Genomic DNA, 16,803 nt, shown 5'->3' with positions numbered 1-16,803 from the left:
TTGGCTCCAGCTGGGATTGGAAGTAGTAATAAAAGTAATACCAAGGCTTATAGTTAGGATTGGCTCTACTTTCTGGTTTGCCCGGGTCAGTCTTGATTTTCACTAATTGATCCTGTTGTGGCTCAATGATCGCCAATGAATGTTTTTAGCGCCTCTCTCCCTCTCAAGAGCATCACAGTTTGGACCTCACGTAGTACGGTCACCCAAGCTATGAGACCTCCATGACCCAGCCACCCCATGTCTTCAGCTTATTCCCATTATAGATCACCACGCCGACCACATTAGCTCCATCTGAGGCCACTTCAAGCGCTTGTTCCAGAGCTTGAACTCTTGGCTTGAGACATTGGCTCATCTTGTTCCTGCCTGTGACACTTTCCTGCCCATTTTCACACAGCTCACTTCTCAGGTCCCAGCTCAAAGGTCCCCTCCTCGTGAGGGCAGCCATCCTCTGAATATGTCTCCCCTGTGCCCTGTGAGCCTCTCGTCACTTTCTTTCTTCATCTGTTTATTGTTTATCTCCGTGATTGGAATCAAAAGCCCATGAGGACCATCCCCTTCTTTCCGCCTGCTACATTACTAGCAGCAAGCATAGGGGCTGACACGTGATGGGTGCTCAATATTTGTTCAAAGACTCAGTGAATGACTGACTGGCTGGCTGGATGAATGGATGGATCCGTCATCCTGATCCCAGGGAAGAAGTTCACAGCACAATAGGATCCACTGTGACTTGAGATTTAAGAAAGGGATTTTGAGGGAATTAAATGAAGAAGAAACCTTTAACCACCATCTTGACCACTTTACTTTGGCTGTTCTCGGGCTGCCCTTTGCAACATCACCGTAATCCCCTTCACACGTATGTATGTTCTCCAGTTTGGACCCCACACCAATTTCTGTGAGGTTCAGAGAGCTGTTCTGGCTCAGGGAGTTAGAGCCAGAGTGAGGGTATGCTTCTGCCTGGAGGCAGTGTAGGAATTAAGAGCTTAGGCTCTAGGGTCAGAGTGTTTGGTCTGGAGCAACCCACCTCTGCCACTTATTAGCAGTATTGCTTTAAGCCAGTCGCTCAAGCTCCCTGTGCCTCAGTTGCTACATCTGTAAAGCCCATTGAGAGGATTTAATGCAATGAGACCCGTGGAGAACTTAACCCAGGGCCCAGCACCTAGTGCGAGCTCTGTACACTTCCCCCTAATAATAGGAGCACTGGCAGAGCTTTTGCCGGCACATTACTGTCCCCATGGTCACCACCAGTGGCCCAACACAGCTCTCACCTTGATCTGAAGCTGATACCACTCCTGGACTCTCTTTCTCAGGCCCATGGTGGTCACCAGCCATCCATCAGGGGTCACTCGGAAGGCAGAGCCATCATTCCCCTTGGTGATTCGGAATGAGTAGGGGGGGCCGTTCTCGGGGGAGTCTGGGTCACTCAGGATCAACTGCAGGACTTTGCTGCCAATGGGTGAGTTCTCCTGAGACAGAGAGTGACAGGAAATCAAAGAGCAAAATGAATTCCAGTCCTTCCTTTTGCATCTTTCTGGGTCCCCTCCTCTGGGCTGAGTCCTCAGCACTCTGGCTGCTCTCAGGCCATGCCTGGACCTCGAGCTGTCATTCATTCATTCATTCATTCGTTCTGCCAGCCTCTGAATTAGTTGTTGGCTCCGCCAATCTTGACCAAGAGCTTTCTGAGGGCGGTGCTGGGTCTTAGAAACAAAGCCCTTGGAGGCCAGAAGGGTCCCTAGAGTCCCCTTATCCTACAGAAGGTGACTTGTGCAAGTTCACACAGCTGGCGATTCACGTATATAAATTCGTAAGCGCCTGGGATCCACGTGGAAATTTTGTGATTCGTAGGGTCAACTGAACACTTATAAATGGTTTCCTGTTTAGAAGACCAATGGAACAGCCACTCAATGAGAACATTTAAAAACGAGTAGGAATTCAACTAAAAAATAGATTTCCTGGGTACTGTTCCAGTCTTTGCTCCATAACATGGGAATTCAGTATCTATAACACAGTGGTGGTTCACTGTCTTTTTGCAACAAAGTCCTATCTATGAACAGAAATCCGATGGACAGAAACTAATGGTTGCCTATCCAATAGACATTCCTTCCTTCCTTTCTTACAAAACCTGACTTTTGTTCAGGTGTGGGGTGGCCGTATCTCAGAAAAGTTGTGTCCTTATTAAGAAGAGATGGACTATGATTGGTCTAAGTCAGTTATAAAATCTGATTTCAAGTGCGTTTTTGGTTTAATGTTGATCATGTAATCTGATTCTGATCATTGGAGAAGTCAACCAGATGAAGGTTTTAAGAAGTTTTCTTCTTTGCTAAAAACAGAGTGGGGGGAAGTCCCCTTCTGTTTGCCTTTGAAGATGGTTAGACAAGGATGTGATGCTGGAGCTGCAGCAGCCATTTTGTAACCATGAGAAAGAAGGTGAGGGAATTCCAAAGAAGCCAGCTGAAAGCTGTGATACTGTTTTTCTGATGAAATAACCAATTCTGGAGTAGAACTTCCCACCATCATACCTTTTGTTACATGAAATAAATCTTTATTATTTAACAAGGTTTTAGTAAGATAATCTGTTATTGGCAGTCAAAGCATCCTACCTAATACTCATAATATACAAACAAGTGAATGACTCTGGCTGATACATAGCAGGACCCATGATTCTGCCGTCTTATCCTCGTCCTCACCTCCCTCACCTCTTATGGTCACAATTCCCTAGGCCCTCTTCAAATCCCATTTGTAAACCATCAGTATGATGAAAATAGAATGAGATCTGGAAAATCTTCTGCATGTAAATCCCAGATTTGCCACATTCTAACAATGGCACATTTCTGCACCTCCATTTTAAAACCTGTAAAGTGGACAGAGTAGGCCTCCTTATCCTTGGTGATATGTTCTAACATCCCCAGTGGATGCCAAAAACCATGGATAGTAACCACACCTTGTATATACTGGGATTTTTTTCTATACATACATACCTACGATAAAGTTTCATTTATAAATGAGGCACAATAAGAGATTAACAACAATAACTAATGATAAAATAGAAAATTATAACAATATACTCTAATAAAAGTTATGTGAGTGTGGTCTCTCTCTCTAAGTATCTGTATTCACCCTTCTTCTTGTGACCATGTGAGGATAGTAAGATGCCTACATGATGAAGTGACGTAAGATGAACGACATAAGCACACAGCCTGTGTGATGTACATTAAGCTACTACTGACCTTCTGATGATATGTCAGAAGGGGATCACCAGCTTCTGGACCTTGACTGACTAGGGGTCAGCCTGGCTGAAACCACAGAGAGCAAAACCACGAATAAGGGGGCGGGGGGCAGTGGTTACCGTACTACCTGTTTCATGCAGCTATGCAGGTCCCAAATGAGGTAATGGATGTGCAAGTGCCTAGCACATTGCCCGATTATTTGTTAATGCTGTGATTCATAGTCCCCTTTTGCAGGCTGTGTTGCCATTAGGGATATCAGTTGGCAAGGTCACAGCCCATGTTTGGATGAACTGATATCAGTGGTGAGCACCCTCCACTAGGAGGGAGATGAAGGGAGGAAGGCTTCAAGATGTCTTTGGAAGCTCAAGCGTACCTGGACGGAGGTGCTGTAGTTGAGCTGGAAGAACCTCGGTGGATTATCATTGACATCAACCACTTGGATAGCGATGTCTGTGTCCCCATGCAGCGGGGGCCGCCCGCTGTCTGTGGCTTGGAGCCTCAGGGAATAGCTAGAAGTCTGTATAGCAAGATGCCGGTAGAGAGTTAGCAACAAGACCCCTCAGTTCTGCCCCATGACTCATCACTAATGTTTTCCCCAAAATAAGATGGAGACGCTCCGCTATGCCTGCCTCCATTGCCCGTACATACTCTTTTAGGGTCCAGGTTTTGGAGACAGGAAGAAATAGGTTTGATTTCCAGTTGAACCATTTCCTAGCTGTGAGACATGGAGAAGGTGACTAAACATCTGTGAGATTATTGGGACCCACGCCCTAGGATTATTTTAAGGACCAAGTGTATGTAAAGCACTTAGCAAAGTTCCTGGCACAGAGCAGGTGCTCAGTAAACAAGAATTTATTATTGATTTATTACTGTTGATTTATTATCTAATGGCTCCTTGTCAATAGTAAGAAGCTAGCCTGAGCTCCTCTAAGGGAGGTTAAGGGTCACTTAGTCCCTCTCCTACGTCTGGCCTCATAGGCCACAGAGACCACACAGAGAAAACAAGTGAGGGCAGGTCTGGAGAAGTCAGCATGGGGTGCTGACCACAGTTCTCTGGACCTGCACTGGGACCATACCTCTGCTCTGATGAGCTCGGGTCGGGCCCCTCCCACATGACTCACCTGTTCCCAATCCAGGGCCTTGGCCACCTGCAGCTCCCCCTTCTTGGGGTGGACGGTGAAGTGCCCGAGCTGGTTCCCTCCTACCAGGCTGTAAGTGATGGCACTATTTACAGGTCCGTCTTCATCAGTGGCTGACACCTGCAGCAGTGGGAGGGTAGCTGTGAATGGAGGTCAAGAGGGACCTGAGGGAATATTGGCCCCTGGGAGTGTAAAGGGAACAGATGAGTGTCCCCTCCAATGATTGCCATCAGAGTGGCAGTCCCATGGGCCACAGTCATCCCTACCAAAGGAATCTCTTCATTTTATTTATTTATTTATTTATTTATTTATTTATTTATTTTTTTAAATTTTTTTTAACGTTTATTTATTTTTGAGACAGAGAGAGACAGAGCATGAATGGGGGAGGGTCAGAGAGAGGGAGACACAGAATCTGAAACAGGCTCCAGGCTCTGAGCTGTCAGCACAGAGCCTGACGCGGGACTCGAACTCACGGACCGCGAGATCATGACCTGAGCTGAAGTCGGCCGCTTAACCGACTGAGCCGCCCAGGCGCCCATCTTCATTTTATATCGTAGGATAGATTTCAGCATGCCATGGTTCATTCATGTACTCATTCACTCATACCGACAGGATGCTAGGTCCGGAACTAGGAGGTGAGGGGCATGCCAAAATGAATATGCCCACCGGGAAGTTTAATGTGTAATGTTATGGGTCATTCTGATTTGAGGAAACGTGTGATCAGCTTTATGAGAGCACAGAGAACACAGCGGTAAATTCTACCTGGGGAGATTAGCAAAGCATTCATGAGTCCCAGAAGGATAAGAAGGGTTTCTGGGAGTGGAGCCAGCACTCCAGACATGAGCCCAGAATGTATGAAAGTGCAGAAGCTGTTTGGGGAAAGGCACATCTTCCTCCGTGGTTGGAGCATAGGATACATGTCAGAGAGTAGAAGGAGATAAGACCAGAAGGCAGAATAAGGAGAGGTCATGGTCAACTTTGAATATGGGCATATAGTTTGTTTTCACTCTATATAGTAGGGAGCAATTACATGTTTGAATGCAAAGAAGTGTTATTTGGTGCCCCTCCCCCCCCCACACTGAGTCTCCATATCACACACTGTGACCAGGTCCTTCCCAGACCTTGGCGCCTCTGGACAGAGACCCCCTCTAAGGCCTCTCCCATGCCCCGCTCTATCAATACATGATCTAGACCTTATCAAACATGGCCCTGAGACCCTCTGTCATGAGAAACAGTTTGGCCAAGTGGCTGCAAGTCAGAATCAAGTCTATAGTATACAAACTGATTAACTAACCCATGCTCATAGACATCTGGGGGAGGAGGCGATAAGAACCCACCCAAGTCCATGCCTCCCAAAGGGCAAAGCTGCAGATCCTTACTGTGAGCATGACATGACCCACGGCAGCGTTCTCCAAGACGCTTGTGGTGTACAGATCCTGGGGGAATCTGGGCCGGTGTTCGTTGACATCAGTGATGTTGACCACGATTGTAGTCATGTCACTGAGGGAGGAAGAGCCTTTCCGGCTGCACTCTACGGATAGGAAGAACTTGGGGCTTGTCTCAAAGTCCAGGCTCCTGTTGACATACAGGATCCCTGAAGAAACAAGAGATAATGGGAGCAATGAAGCACTTGGGGCCACAAAGGCAGAGGGCTGAGGGGTCTTGAGCTGAACCCCACGAGAGGCAGCTCAATAGGGTTGGGAGAAACAGATCTCCTCCTTCCTGTCCTCCATCATCTCTTCCTTCCTCTCTTACATCACCATCTTTGTTTTCTATTTCCCCATTACCCTCCTTTCCTCTTCCCTTTCATCTCCTCTCACTTCCCTTATTGTCATTCTCAGCAGCACTGTTTCCCTCATTTATTTTTGTAATATTTCACTGAAATTTCACTTAAATCTGTAATACTGAATCTCTCTCATGTAGATCTGTAATAACTCTGTAGAGCAGGAAGAACTTGTGGTTCCCATTTTCTAGGTGAGCCAACTGATGCCCTCGAGGTAAATGAGCTGCCCAAGTTCGCCCAGCTAATAAATGACAGAACTTAGTTTTCAAAGACTTTTATAATACTCCAAGTTGCTCAACGAACTGCTAGGATGTAGATTTATTTCTCTGACAGTTGGAAAAGAAGAAGGATGTATCCAGCTGTTCCTGGATAACCAAATATTTAATGGTAGAAAACTCTTCTTTATAAAGAATTCTAGTTAGTAAATGAACGAGGAATGATAAGATTAGAAGGCTGCCCCTTTTCTGCCCCTAATGAAATCATATATCTAGGAAATAATCATCAATGTTTGCTAAAACCATTAGAAGGATCCATCTATAATGGATGGGTCAGGTTCACAACATGAAAGCTCATTGTCAGTCTTAACCTCAGAAAAAAACCATCGGTTATCATATGCCTCCCACCATAGTGCAAAGTACAGCACAGCCTCATCTCTGAAGCACTGTTGCCACAAAATTGAGCTTGAACCTGATCAAGGTCTTTCATCCAAATGTGACTTATAAGGAATATGAGGGCTAGAGAGATATATGACATCATAAAGATACAGCGACTAGTCAATCCAAAATAGAAAAGTTCTGCCTGACACTGACCCACGTTTCATTAGTTAGACCACACGGCAAATAAAGAAGGAGAGGAAAATGTTAGAGATTAAAATAACTAACCAAATGCAATATGTGTGCATGGGGGTGGTGGTAAAGGGTAAAGATGAAATCAGACTGGCCTATGTTGACAATTACTGAAGCTAGGTGATGGGAACATGGGGTTCATTATGCTGTTCTATTTTTTTATATAGTACAGCCATTAAAAAATACTGCTCAATGACAAGGCAGCTGCTTTAGGAGGTAGAGAGTATCATTGCGGGGGTGCTGTGGAAAGGGATCTGACCTGGGCAGCCTCTGAGGCCCCTCCACGAGGTTCTGTGCGTCTGACTTAGACTTTTCTGCGGCCAGGAGGAAAGAAGAGACTGTTCCCCAGTTCTCTCTTCATAAGAATAAGGGGAGAGGGGTTAGTGCTGGGATATTTGGGGAGGGCTAGAGGTGGGAAGCAGGTGGCCCTGCCCTGGGCTGCTTATGCCCCAGATTCCAGCAAGTGCTTCATGCCTCTGCAGCCGAAGACAGAGAGTGGCCTCAGCCTCCAGAAGGTGGCCCTGAGCTGGGAGCATGAAGCTACAAACTGTGGGAGAAGACTGGGTCGCCAAGGGTCCTGGGTGGGGATGCGGAGGAATAAAGGGGGTCCCCAGATAGGCTGGCCCCGGGGTAAAGGAAGGAACATGGGACCTGGAGAGATGCACAGAGCCAAAGGAGTTCTGCCCTGGGAGGGTCTGCAGGGGACACCCCCCATATGTGAAGCCAGTGCTCCCCAAGACCCTGTGTGTGTAAGTGCATGTAGGGGATGAGGCTACCTCAGGTGCTCGCTCACCTGTGCGGGCATCCAGGCGGAACCTCCCCTGCTCGTTCCCACTGACCACACGGTAGCCGGTCTTCTCGGCGCCGGGGCGAGTGAGGGTGGCCAGCCGCAGCACCTCCGTGCCAAGCTGGGCGTCCTCGGGCACCTGCACGCTGTGCTCAGTGCTCAGGAACACAGGCAGGTAATCATCGAGGCCTACCACTGACACGGTGACTGTGCCCAGTGTGGACAGCGGTATCGGGGAGCCCAGGTCAGAGGCACGGACGGTGAGCTCCAGTGCTTCCTGTGGCTTGACCCGTAGCGGCTTCTCCAGCCGAATCACACCCGTGGTGGCCTCGATGGAAAAATGGCCTTCGGCAGAGTCCGTCAGAGAGTAAACCACTTGGGCATTGGCACCTGTTGGGGAGACCAAGGGCATGGTTCCTTCTGGCCCTGCTTGCAGTGAAATTTCTAGCCACAGGAGGGCCTGAAGAGGAGGGTCCCCATAAGAGCTAACCTGCTCAGGCTGTGTTAAGAGTGAGAACCTCTCTATTGGGGCACCTGGGTGGCTCAATTGGTTAAGCAGACGTCTGACTTCAGCTCGGGTCATGATCTCGTGGTTCACGAATTCGAGCCCTGCATCGGGGCTGTGTGCTGACAGCTCAGAGCCTGGGGCCTGCTTTCGATTCTGTGTCTCCCTCATTCTCTCTGTCCCTCCCCCACTCATGCTCTGTCTCTCTGTCTCTGTCTCTGTCTCTCTCTCAAAAATAAATAGAAACATTTAAAAAAAAAAAAAAAGAGTGAGAACTTCTCTGTAGGGGATTCTTCACCAGGGGCTTCAAGTCCTCATAGAAAGGTTCTGGAGGGTAGGACATCTGCAAACCCATGAAATTATCTGTAAATGTTTATGCGGGGTTAGAGTCTAACATCAGCTCATAAAGTGAAAATTGTACAAGGTCAAAACCATCTATGTTGAGTTGCTCGGTTGTGATAGAACAATTCCGTATCTTGGTTATGGTGGTGGTTACATGAAACTGTATGTGGAATGATATGGAATAGAACCATACACACAAAAACGTGTGCTCACATGCACACATTCAAATGAGTGCATATAGAAACTGGTAAAATCTGAATAAGGAGTAAAGTCCAGTTACCAGTAATGTCCCAGTCCCAATTTCCTGCTACAGCTAAAATGCCACCACTGGGGGAAGCTGGGGGAACCGTGCAGGGACCTCCCAGTACTATTTTTGCAGCTTCCTAGGTGTCTATAATTATGTCTGAATAAAACACTAAGGAGACACACATCTCCATGGGTATGGAAAGTTCTTAGTAAATCAAAACACACAGTGTTTCTCCAGCTTTGGCTCCGATTCTGTTATTTTCTTTGGTTGTGTACTAGCTGAAGCAGTTGGCTTGTGTAGGGGCTGACGTGCAGGAAGAAGAGCAAAGGCTCAGCTACAAGATCCTCACCCAATGGGAGGAGTGCATCCCTGAGCCTGAGGGTCTCATATCTCACACACATATGGGGACACACACCCTTTCGGTTGAATGACGGCAGAAACTGCCTATTAGAATAGTTGGATTTACACAAATTAAATGTGCGTGCCATGGAACTCCCCCATATATACATTTTTCTAGAGAGAGGGAGCTTCTGGTCAGGCCACGTTTGGAATATCTGGGTGGAATATTTGGATTAGAATAATAACAGTTTTGAAGGGTTAATGGTAAACTGGTATAACGCCACGGGATGTGTCCTAGAAAGAAGGCATGATCGGAAGCATGTAATTGAAGGAACTAGGTCTCCTTCATCCAGGAAGGAAAGCTTGGGGCTGGAGCAGGTAATCACCACCTCCCGGCCTCAGAAAGGCTGTCGTGGGCGAGGGTCTAGATCTGTGTGGCTACAGAAGGCAGGACCAGGAACGACAGGTGTCAACTCAAAATAGGTAGCACTTGATAATTATCTGAGGTACCATGGAAGGTCAGTAGGTAGCTGCTAGGAAGTAGGGAGGTACCTTGAAAGTCAGGCGAGCAGTTGCCTAGGAAGTAGGGAGCTTCCTGTCCCAGGAAGTGTCCAAGTACTAGGTAACTGAGCACTGTGTAGGGCCTGGTAGCCATTAGATGACTTTGCTCTATTTGCCCTCTCTTGAACTCCTAGATCCCCTTAAAATCTTCCATCTCCTTCAATGCCTGTCTAAAACTTAAGAAAATTGGGCATATGCACTGTGTGTATACATATATATATATATATATATATATATATATATATATATGTATATATGTATATATACATATATACATACACACACACACACACACTACTTTATGATGGCAGAAGTTATAATTGGTACAATATGGAACAAATACTCATGCATGAATCAAACTTGCCTTGTAAATTAAAAAAAAAAGAATTAACCTTAATGCAAATAATGTCATTAAAGTTAAGATGTAAAATATTGAAAATGATTTCACTTTATCATATAGAAAATTGATCAAAGAATTTAATAGGCTTAATAGAGTTTGTGCCCCAAATTCCTTTCTTGTGGCAAATTCATTGGAGTTGAATAATTCCGATTCGTGTATTTCAGATTAGATGTTTGTATTTAAAGTGTCCTTGAGGTTAAATGGCAGCATTGAAAGGGCTCAGGTCTAAGTGCCAGTGACAAACAATGAGGCTGAAATGCCCTGTACTGGCCTCAAAACATTGCCCAAATCTTTTGTCACATAGCACTTAGGTTTGCGGTGTTGTGGACATTTTCCTCTTGTAAGTGTTCGCAGACTCAGCAAGGAGGCAGAGTCCTTGCTAGGCCCCAGAGCAACACACAGAGAGCCAAACCCTCATCCCATCCCAGGTGACCCCATGAGCAAAGAGCCTCCAATCATTCTCCTCCTCACCTTGGTCGGGATCCCGGGCCAGTACCACAGCCACGGGGGTCTTCACCGTGGTGTTGTCGAAGACAGCCACAGCACAGTGGCTGGGGAAGAAACGGGGGGCATTGTCATTCACATCCTCCACGTAGAGGGTCACATCTGCCTGGCACGACTGGCCGCCTCCATCCGTCGCCTTGGCAACAAGACTGTACGTATCCTTCTTCTCTCGGTCTAGGGCTGTAAGGGTGGTCAGCTCCCCTGGCCAGAGAAACGACAGCCAGTGAGCTTTCTCTGGGGGACATGCCTCCAGCACATGCCTTCTAGGTATCTACGCAAGGCAACCACAGGGACATAGAGTTTTGTCACTCTGTGACAAAAAGGGGTCAGAAAAGGGAGTATATACAGTTAGGAAAGAAGCTCAGCCCCACACCTGCCTGCTTCCCTAATTCTCCCAAACACATCACCAATTTCAGATTCTCACCAATGAGCTACAAAGAGGCACAACATTTTTAAAGGGCGACTAGACAATTTCTACCAACACATAAAATGTGTTTATCCTTTGGCGCGCCTGGGTGGCTCAGCCAGTAAAGCGTCCGACTTTGGCTCAGGTCATGATCTCACAGGTGAGTTCAAGCCCCCTCGGTGCTGACAGCTCAGAGCCTGGAGCCTGCTTCAGATTCTGTGTCTCCCCCTCTCTCTGCCCCTTTCCCTGCTCGTGCTGTTTCTGTCTCTCAAAAATAAAATAAACATTAAAAAAAAAGTATCCTTTGGCCCACTATTTCACATCTAAGAATATATCCTATGGAATAATCAACCGAAGGATAAAAATGTATGTATAAAGATATTCTCTGTAGCACTGTTTATAATAGCAACATACTGAAAATATCCTGTATGTCTTTCAAAAAGGGACTGGTTAGATATATTATGAATTAGCCATACAGTAAAATACTGTGCGACCCAAAAAGAATTATGATAGAGTTTTATGTAATGCCTTGTTAATACCTCCAAGATGTTGCTATGTGAAAAAAAGCAAGTCACAAAATAGTATTCTAGAGTGCTTCTCTTTGGGGAGAGGTTGATTATTATACAGACTTTCCAGTTTCTGCATAATACACGCCCACGGTGTTTGGATTTTTGTACAATGAGCATGTATTATTTCCATATTTAGAAAAAAACACCCCGTTTTTTTAAGACCCCACCAATCATCCTGCAGCTGAACAAACAGCCCCAGAGAGAGATTAGGTAACCTGCCTGGGGTGACTCAGCACGCCCATGCTGGAATGAGAAAGGACAAGGTTGTCTCCTATTTATCCAGACAGCTTCCTGGGACACCACTCTCACCTGCCACCTCCCTGCTCAGGAATCTCCAAGCCATCCTTTGAGCTCTTGGTTTCAAGCCAAGTGTCAGCAGCTGGCCGTCTGTGGCCTGGGCCTTCTGTGCTGCCCATGCCCACACCTTCCCCCATCGCAGCTGGATGGGGATCCCACTGTGCGGCTGTTTTTCCAAAGGAAGCAGACCCCATCCTGTCTTCTCCATCAGACTCTCACAGCCCATCCTCTCCCAGGCATTGGTGGTCTACCCTGCAGGGCTCTCTGCTTCCAGCTCTGGGCTTTGTCCTCTAATAATAATGACAATGTCAACTGCATCCACTGAACTCGTACTACGTGCCTGACCTGGGCTAGACTTCTATAGACTTTCTCTCTTGGGATTTTCTACAATAATATTTTGAGGTCTGCAACATACACGTCTTGAGATCATGTCCTTGACCATGAAGCTCACCTGCCTAAATCCTCTGATGGCTCTAAAGGTGGAGTTTGTGCCCCCCCCACCCCTACCCTTGGCCTATCTCCTCCCCTCTGTGCACTAGTTTCTGGCCTTGCATCAGGACCTCAGATGAATGTGCTCTCTCCTAAAACAAGGTCCTTGTCTAAATTCTCCTTGAGTGTCCATCCCTACTACTCCCTTAACTCTGCCCCCAGGGCTCTCTCCCTGCTCCCGTCAAACCTTCCCTTAGCATCTTGCGTTTTTTCGTAACTCGGCACATTCAAACCACTGATCTGATGACTGCTTTTCCCATAAGACCCAGAGCCCGTCCGTCTATTGATTATGTCCCGCCATCTAGTGCAATACTTGGCACATAGTACCAATATGTTTGCTGAGTGAATGGATGGATGGACAAGTGAATTCTTGCTTCTTCTCCAAGGAGCCTAGCATGGCACTTGTCACTGGTATTCACTAAGTAAGTTCTTGGCTGGATCCCGCAGCTCAGGAAACCCACCTGTGTGAGGATCCAGCTTAAATTCATCTGCTCCAGGACCATGCAGAGAATATGTGATCTGAGCGTTGGTTTCGGAGTCCAAGTCTGTTGCAGAGACTTTCAAAATGAAGTGTCCTGGAGATATATCTTCACTGACTTTGCCAGTATAGAGAAGCTGGAGATGGAACACAAAGAGGAAGATTGTGGGAGATACACCTGACTGAGAGAGAGGCAGAATGACAGAGAGGGAGAGAGAAGCAGAGAGAGAGAGGTCAGAGAGCAAGATGGGGAGAGGGGAAGAGAGGGAAGCAGGGCGTGGTTAAAACAGAATAAGGTGAAACTGCAAGGAAAACGGAGATTGCAAACAAGGAGCAGGATGGCAAGAGGACTAGTCAGAAAAGAAAGAGAATTAATGGGGAATGAGAGAGAAGATCCACCATCAAAAGCCCACACTCAGAGCTAGAAGGACCTGCTTCCACCTACTCCACACGGGTCCTTTGAGGCTTCTGGAGGAGGTTGGTGAGATGAGCCTGATGTGAGGCATTCTGGAAGGTGTCAGGTCAAGCCACTCCCTCCAGGCCAGGCATCCTGGTCTCTGTGGTGAGGCCATGCTGTCAGGCTCACCTGCCTACACCCCAAGACAGACCCTTGGCTGTTTGAGTCAGGTCTGGACCCTGAGAGCCCCTAGGGCCTGCCCCCATCCTCCCTTCACTGCAGGTACCTTCATAGCAGGGGATATGGCACAGGGGAGAGGCTGGAGCTCTCCAGAAGCCCAATGTTCCTCTACCTGCTGGCTCTGGGCACAGGTTCCAAGCAAACTGGTTTCCCCCACTGCAGTGTGTGGGTGAGCGTGAGACCCTGCTCTGGGTGGAGGCTTTGGGCCTGAGTGGGCTGTATAGAGATGGCCACCCAGACCTCTTTTCTCTGACTCTAGTGATGCAGTTGACCACCTCTGGGAAGGCCAGGGCGAGCTTGGTCCTGGCCTCTCCCAGCATGGGGAGGATGCAGGCTGGTTGCAAGGATAGTTAAGGGGAAAGAGGAAGAAAGTATGGCCACCATCCTCCCCAAGAAAGGCTGCCCTTCTGAGACCCAAAAGGTGGTCATCTTGGATCCCACAAAGGCATTTTCCATTTCCATTTCCATTTCCAACCTGATAATATAGGTTGTCTTTTTCTACTATGATTTTCTGTATTTGGTGTGTAGAAGACAGAGGAAGAAAAGGTGATGGGATATATGTATTTTTTGTGTTATGAGGTATGTGTTGCATCAATGTGTGCAAATAAGTGAAGTGCATATATATATGCAATGCACATGTAAGTATGTTTGTGTGAGTTATATATGTGTATTTCCATGTCTGGATGGGTATACAGATGGGTGAATGTTGTGTGTATGCAGGTATATGCTTATGTATCTGTGTGCATATAAGTATGGGTATTTGCATGTATACGTAGAGTTGTAGACGATCCTTTGTGTGTGTGTACATGAGTGAGTATGTGTAAGTTTGTATTTATGTGTATATACTGAATGGCTGGATTTTATGTAAATTTGAATTACTGTAACTTGAAACGTTATAACAGTAAAATGTTAATAGTTTAATTCTATCTGAAAACTTTGAGGCAATGCAAATCACCAAAGTTAAGAATTATTTACTGTATTTTAAAAAATATGTTTAGGGGCACTTGGGTGGCTCAGTCGGTTGAGCGTCCGACTCCGGCTCAGGTCATGATCTCACAGTCCGTGGGTTCGAGCCCCGCGTCGGGCTCTGTGCTGACAGCTCGGAGCCGGGAGCCTGCTTCAGATTCTGTGTCTCCTTCTCTCTCTCTGCCCCTCCCCCTCTTGTGCTTTGTCTCTTTCTGTCTCCCAAAAATAAAGAAATGTAAAAAATATGTTTCAACACAAAGCTACGTGGCAATGATTACTCGCTTAGGTCCTCTAAGAACACAGTTCTCTTCCCAACATACACACACGTGCACATACACACACACCACCACCACCACCACGATTCAACGTTTGTTTTCAAGAGTAATTTAGGGTTTAATTAAGTGAAGTCCTCAGCAAAAATGCAACTGCCCTGCTTGCATGTTTGTGTATACTTACAACCTCGAGGAGGGCATCTAAGGTCTGTATTATCCATGTAGGTGTGGGGATATGTATATATGGGCATGAAAGCAGTGCGGGGTGTCTCTGGGGGCAGGTCTCTTTGGATGTAATGAGCCAAGCTAACAAGCTGAGTGGAAGAGGGGTTTCCCCCCTGGGCACAGCAGATTGTGCTTGGAGAATAAAGAAGTTACTTTACTTCTGGATGTATTTTGCAGGGAAGTAGACCTTCGTAGGGAGTATAGGGGGAAAGGTATGGACCAGGGGTTCTAAAGAACTTGGTGACATTCCTATGGCAGCAGTCGAAGGAAGGAATTGCCTAGAATGAACCCTGCCTAGGGCACTAGTCTGAGGCCAGCTGGGGAGAAGCAAGAGCTGGTCAGTGATGCCAGCCTCAGAGATAGTCCCCCGAGTCCTTCTCCTTCCTCTTCTGCCTCCACTGCCACCTCACCCTTACCCGGCCCTTACCTGTGAGCACTGTGGGCTGTTATCATTGATGTCCAGAACAAAGATCTCCACGAGGACCGAAGCCTGGAACTTGCCGTCGGAAGCTGTGATTCTGAGCAAGTACTTGGCTGTGTGCTCACGGTCCAGGGTCTTCCTCGAAAAAATCCTCCACTCATCTCCAACTTGGCTGATGCCAAACTGGCCCAGGGGGTCTCCCTCTAAAAAGATGGAACAGAGCTTCCAGGAGCTGAGGAAAAGGAATAAACCAGGCTTTGTGCCATAGGTGGCTGCCCATGTGACACTTTTTCCAGGATTTCTAGGAAAGACAAAATTTTCCTCCCTGAATAAGGGGCCCATATTTCTATTGAGTCAGTTATTTGGTTCTGGCTTCAAAGGCCTCCTATGAAATGGAATTATCACCGTGAGAAGCACCACTCTAAAATATGTGGCTGAGGGGCAAATTTCCTATTTCTTGTGCTTTGGAAGGCATTGTGGGGAAGTTAAAGGGAAGTAAATTTCAATTCTATACAAGAAATAAAGAAACACCATTTTGGGGCACCTGGGTGGCTTAGTCGGTTAAGCATCTGACTTCAGCTCAGGTCATGATCTCACAATCCGTGAGTTTGAACCCCGTGTCAGCTCTGTGCTGATAGCTCAGAGCCTGGAGCCTGCTTCGGATTCTGTGTCTCCTCTCTCTCCTCCCCTCCCCCACTCAGCTCTGTCTCTCTCTTTCTCTAAAAAATAAATAAACATTAAAAAATTCAAAACAAAAGCTCCTTTTTGGGCACTGGCTAGCTGGTTCAGCCACTGGACAGGGATTGGGGTAATTTAAGTCTGCAGTAGGTATCTATTGCTAGGGAAAGCAGCTCGTAGAGTGTGGTTTTAATGCCAGATATGACTCAGGCTTGGAGTGTGACCTTGGTTGAGTTTCTGCCCCTATCTGGGCTTTGGTTTTCCTGTGTGTGAAATGAGGGGACTGAGCTGGAATCATATCTATCAGTGTTTTCACTCCAACACTTAGGTCCTATGATTGACTTAAGCAGTCTTTCTGGTATCCACAACTTGCTCTAGGCAGAATACACTCCACAAGGACAGTCATCTGACAGAGTTTTCAGGGATCATAAGACTACTGATGCCTTCTCCATCCTCTAGAAGCTGAGAACAGTTACAAGTATCTCCCTTCTATTCTTTCTACTTCACCTAAAGTAATAAGAGATCTTCTCTGCAAAACACTTTCCAATTTACAGGGGGCTGTCTGAGCTTTCTCAAATTAGATCTTACCAGCATCCTTGTGAAGTGAACGAGAATAGGCATGCCAAGTCTATAAATGGAATCTAATAAGCCACAGAGCCAGGACTTAAACCCGTGTCTTAGGGCACCTC

At 46.8% G+C, this 16,803-nt stretch overlaps 1 protein-coding gene across 1 annotated transcript in view; it reads right to left on the bottom strand.

Moving 5' to 3' along the window:
• The window catches only part of FAT2 (FAT atypical cadherin 2), a 61,974-nt gene that overhangs the window by 18,631 nt on the left and 26,540 nt on the right, over positions 1-16,803 (bottom strand). Inside the window, exons 10-17 of the mRNA XM_042948675.1 lie at positions 15,443-15,639; positions 12,899-13,052; positions 10,644-10,877; positions 7,785-8,168; positions 5,743-5,957; positions 4,346-4,483; positions 3,598-3,741; positions 1,266-1,463 (exon numbers count right to left, since the gene is read on the bottom strand). Coding sequence (XP_042804609.1) covers positions 1,266-1,463; positions 3,598-3,741; positions 4,346-4,483; positions 5,743-5,957; positions 7,785-8,168; positions 10,644-10,877; positions 12,899-13,052; positions 15,443-15,639 — 1,664 coding nt within the window. The remainder of the gene's footprint in view (positions 1-1,265; positions 1,464-3,597; positions 3,742-4,345; positions 4,484-5,742; positions 5,958-7,784; positions 8,169-10,643; positions 10,878-12,898; positions 13,053-15,442; positions 15,640-16,803) is intronic.

This window comes from Panthera leo, chromosome A1, assembly GCF_018350215.1.
Source record: "Panthera leo isolate Ple1 chromosome A1, P.leo_Ple1_pat1.1, whole genome shotgun sequence".
NCBI lineage: Eukaryota > Metazoa > Chordata > Mammalia > Carnivora > Felidae > Panthera > Panthera leo.
This window is presented reverse-complemented; position numbering and strand designations above follow the sequence as displayed.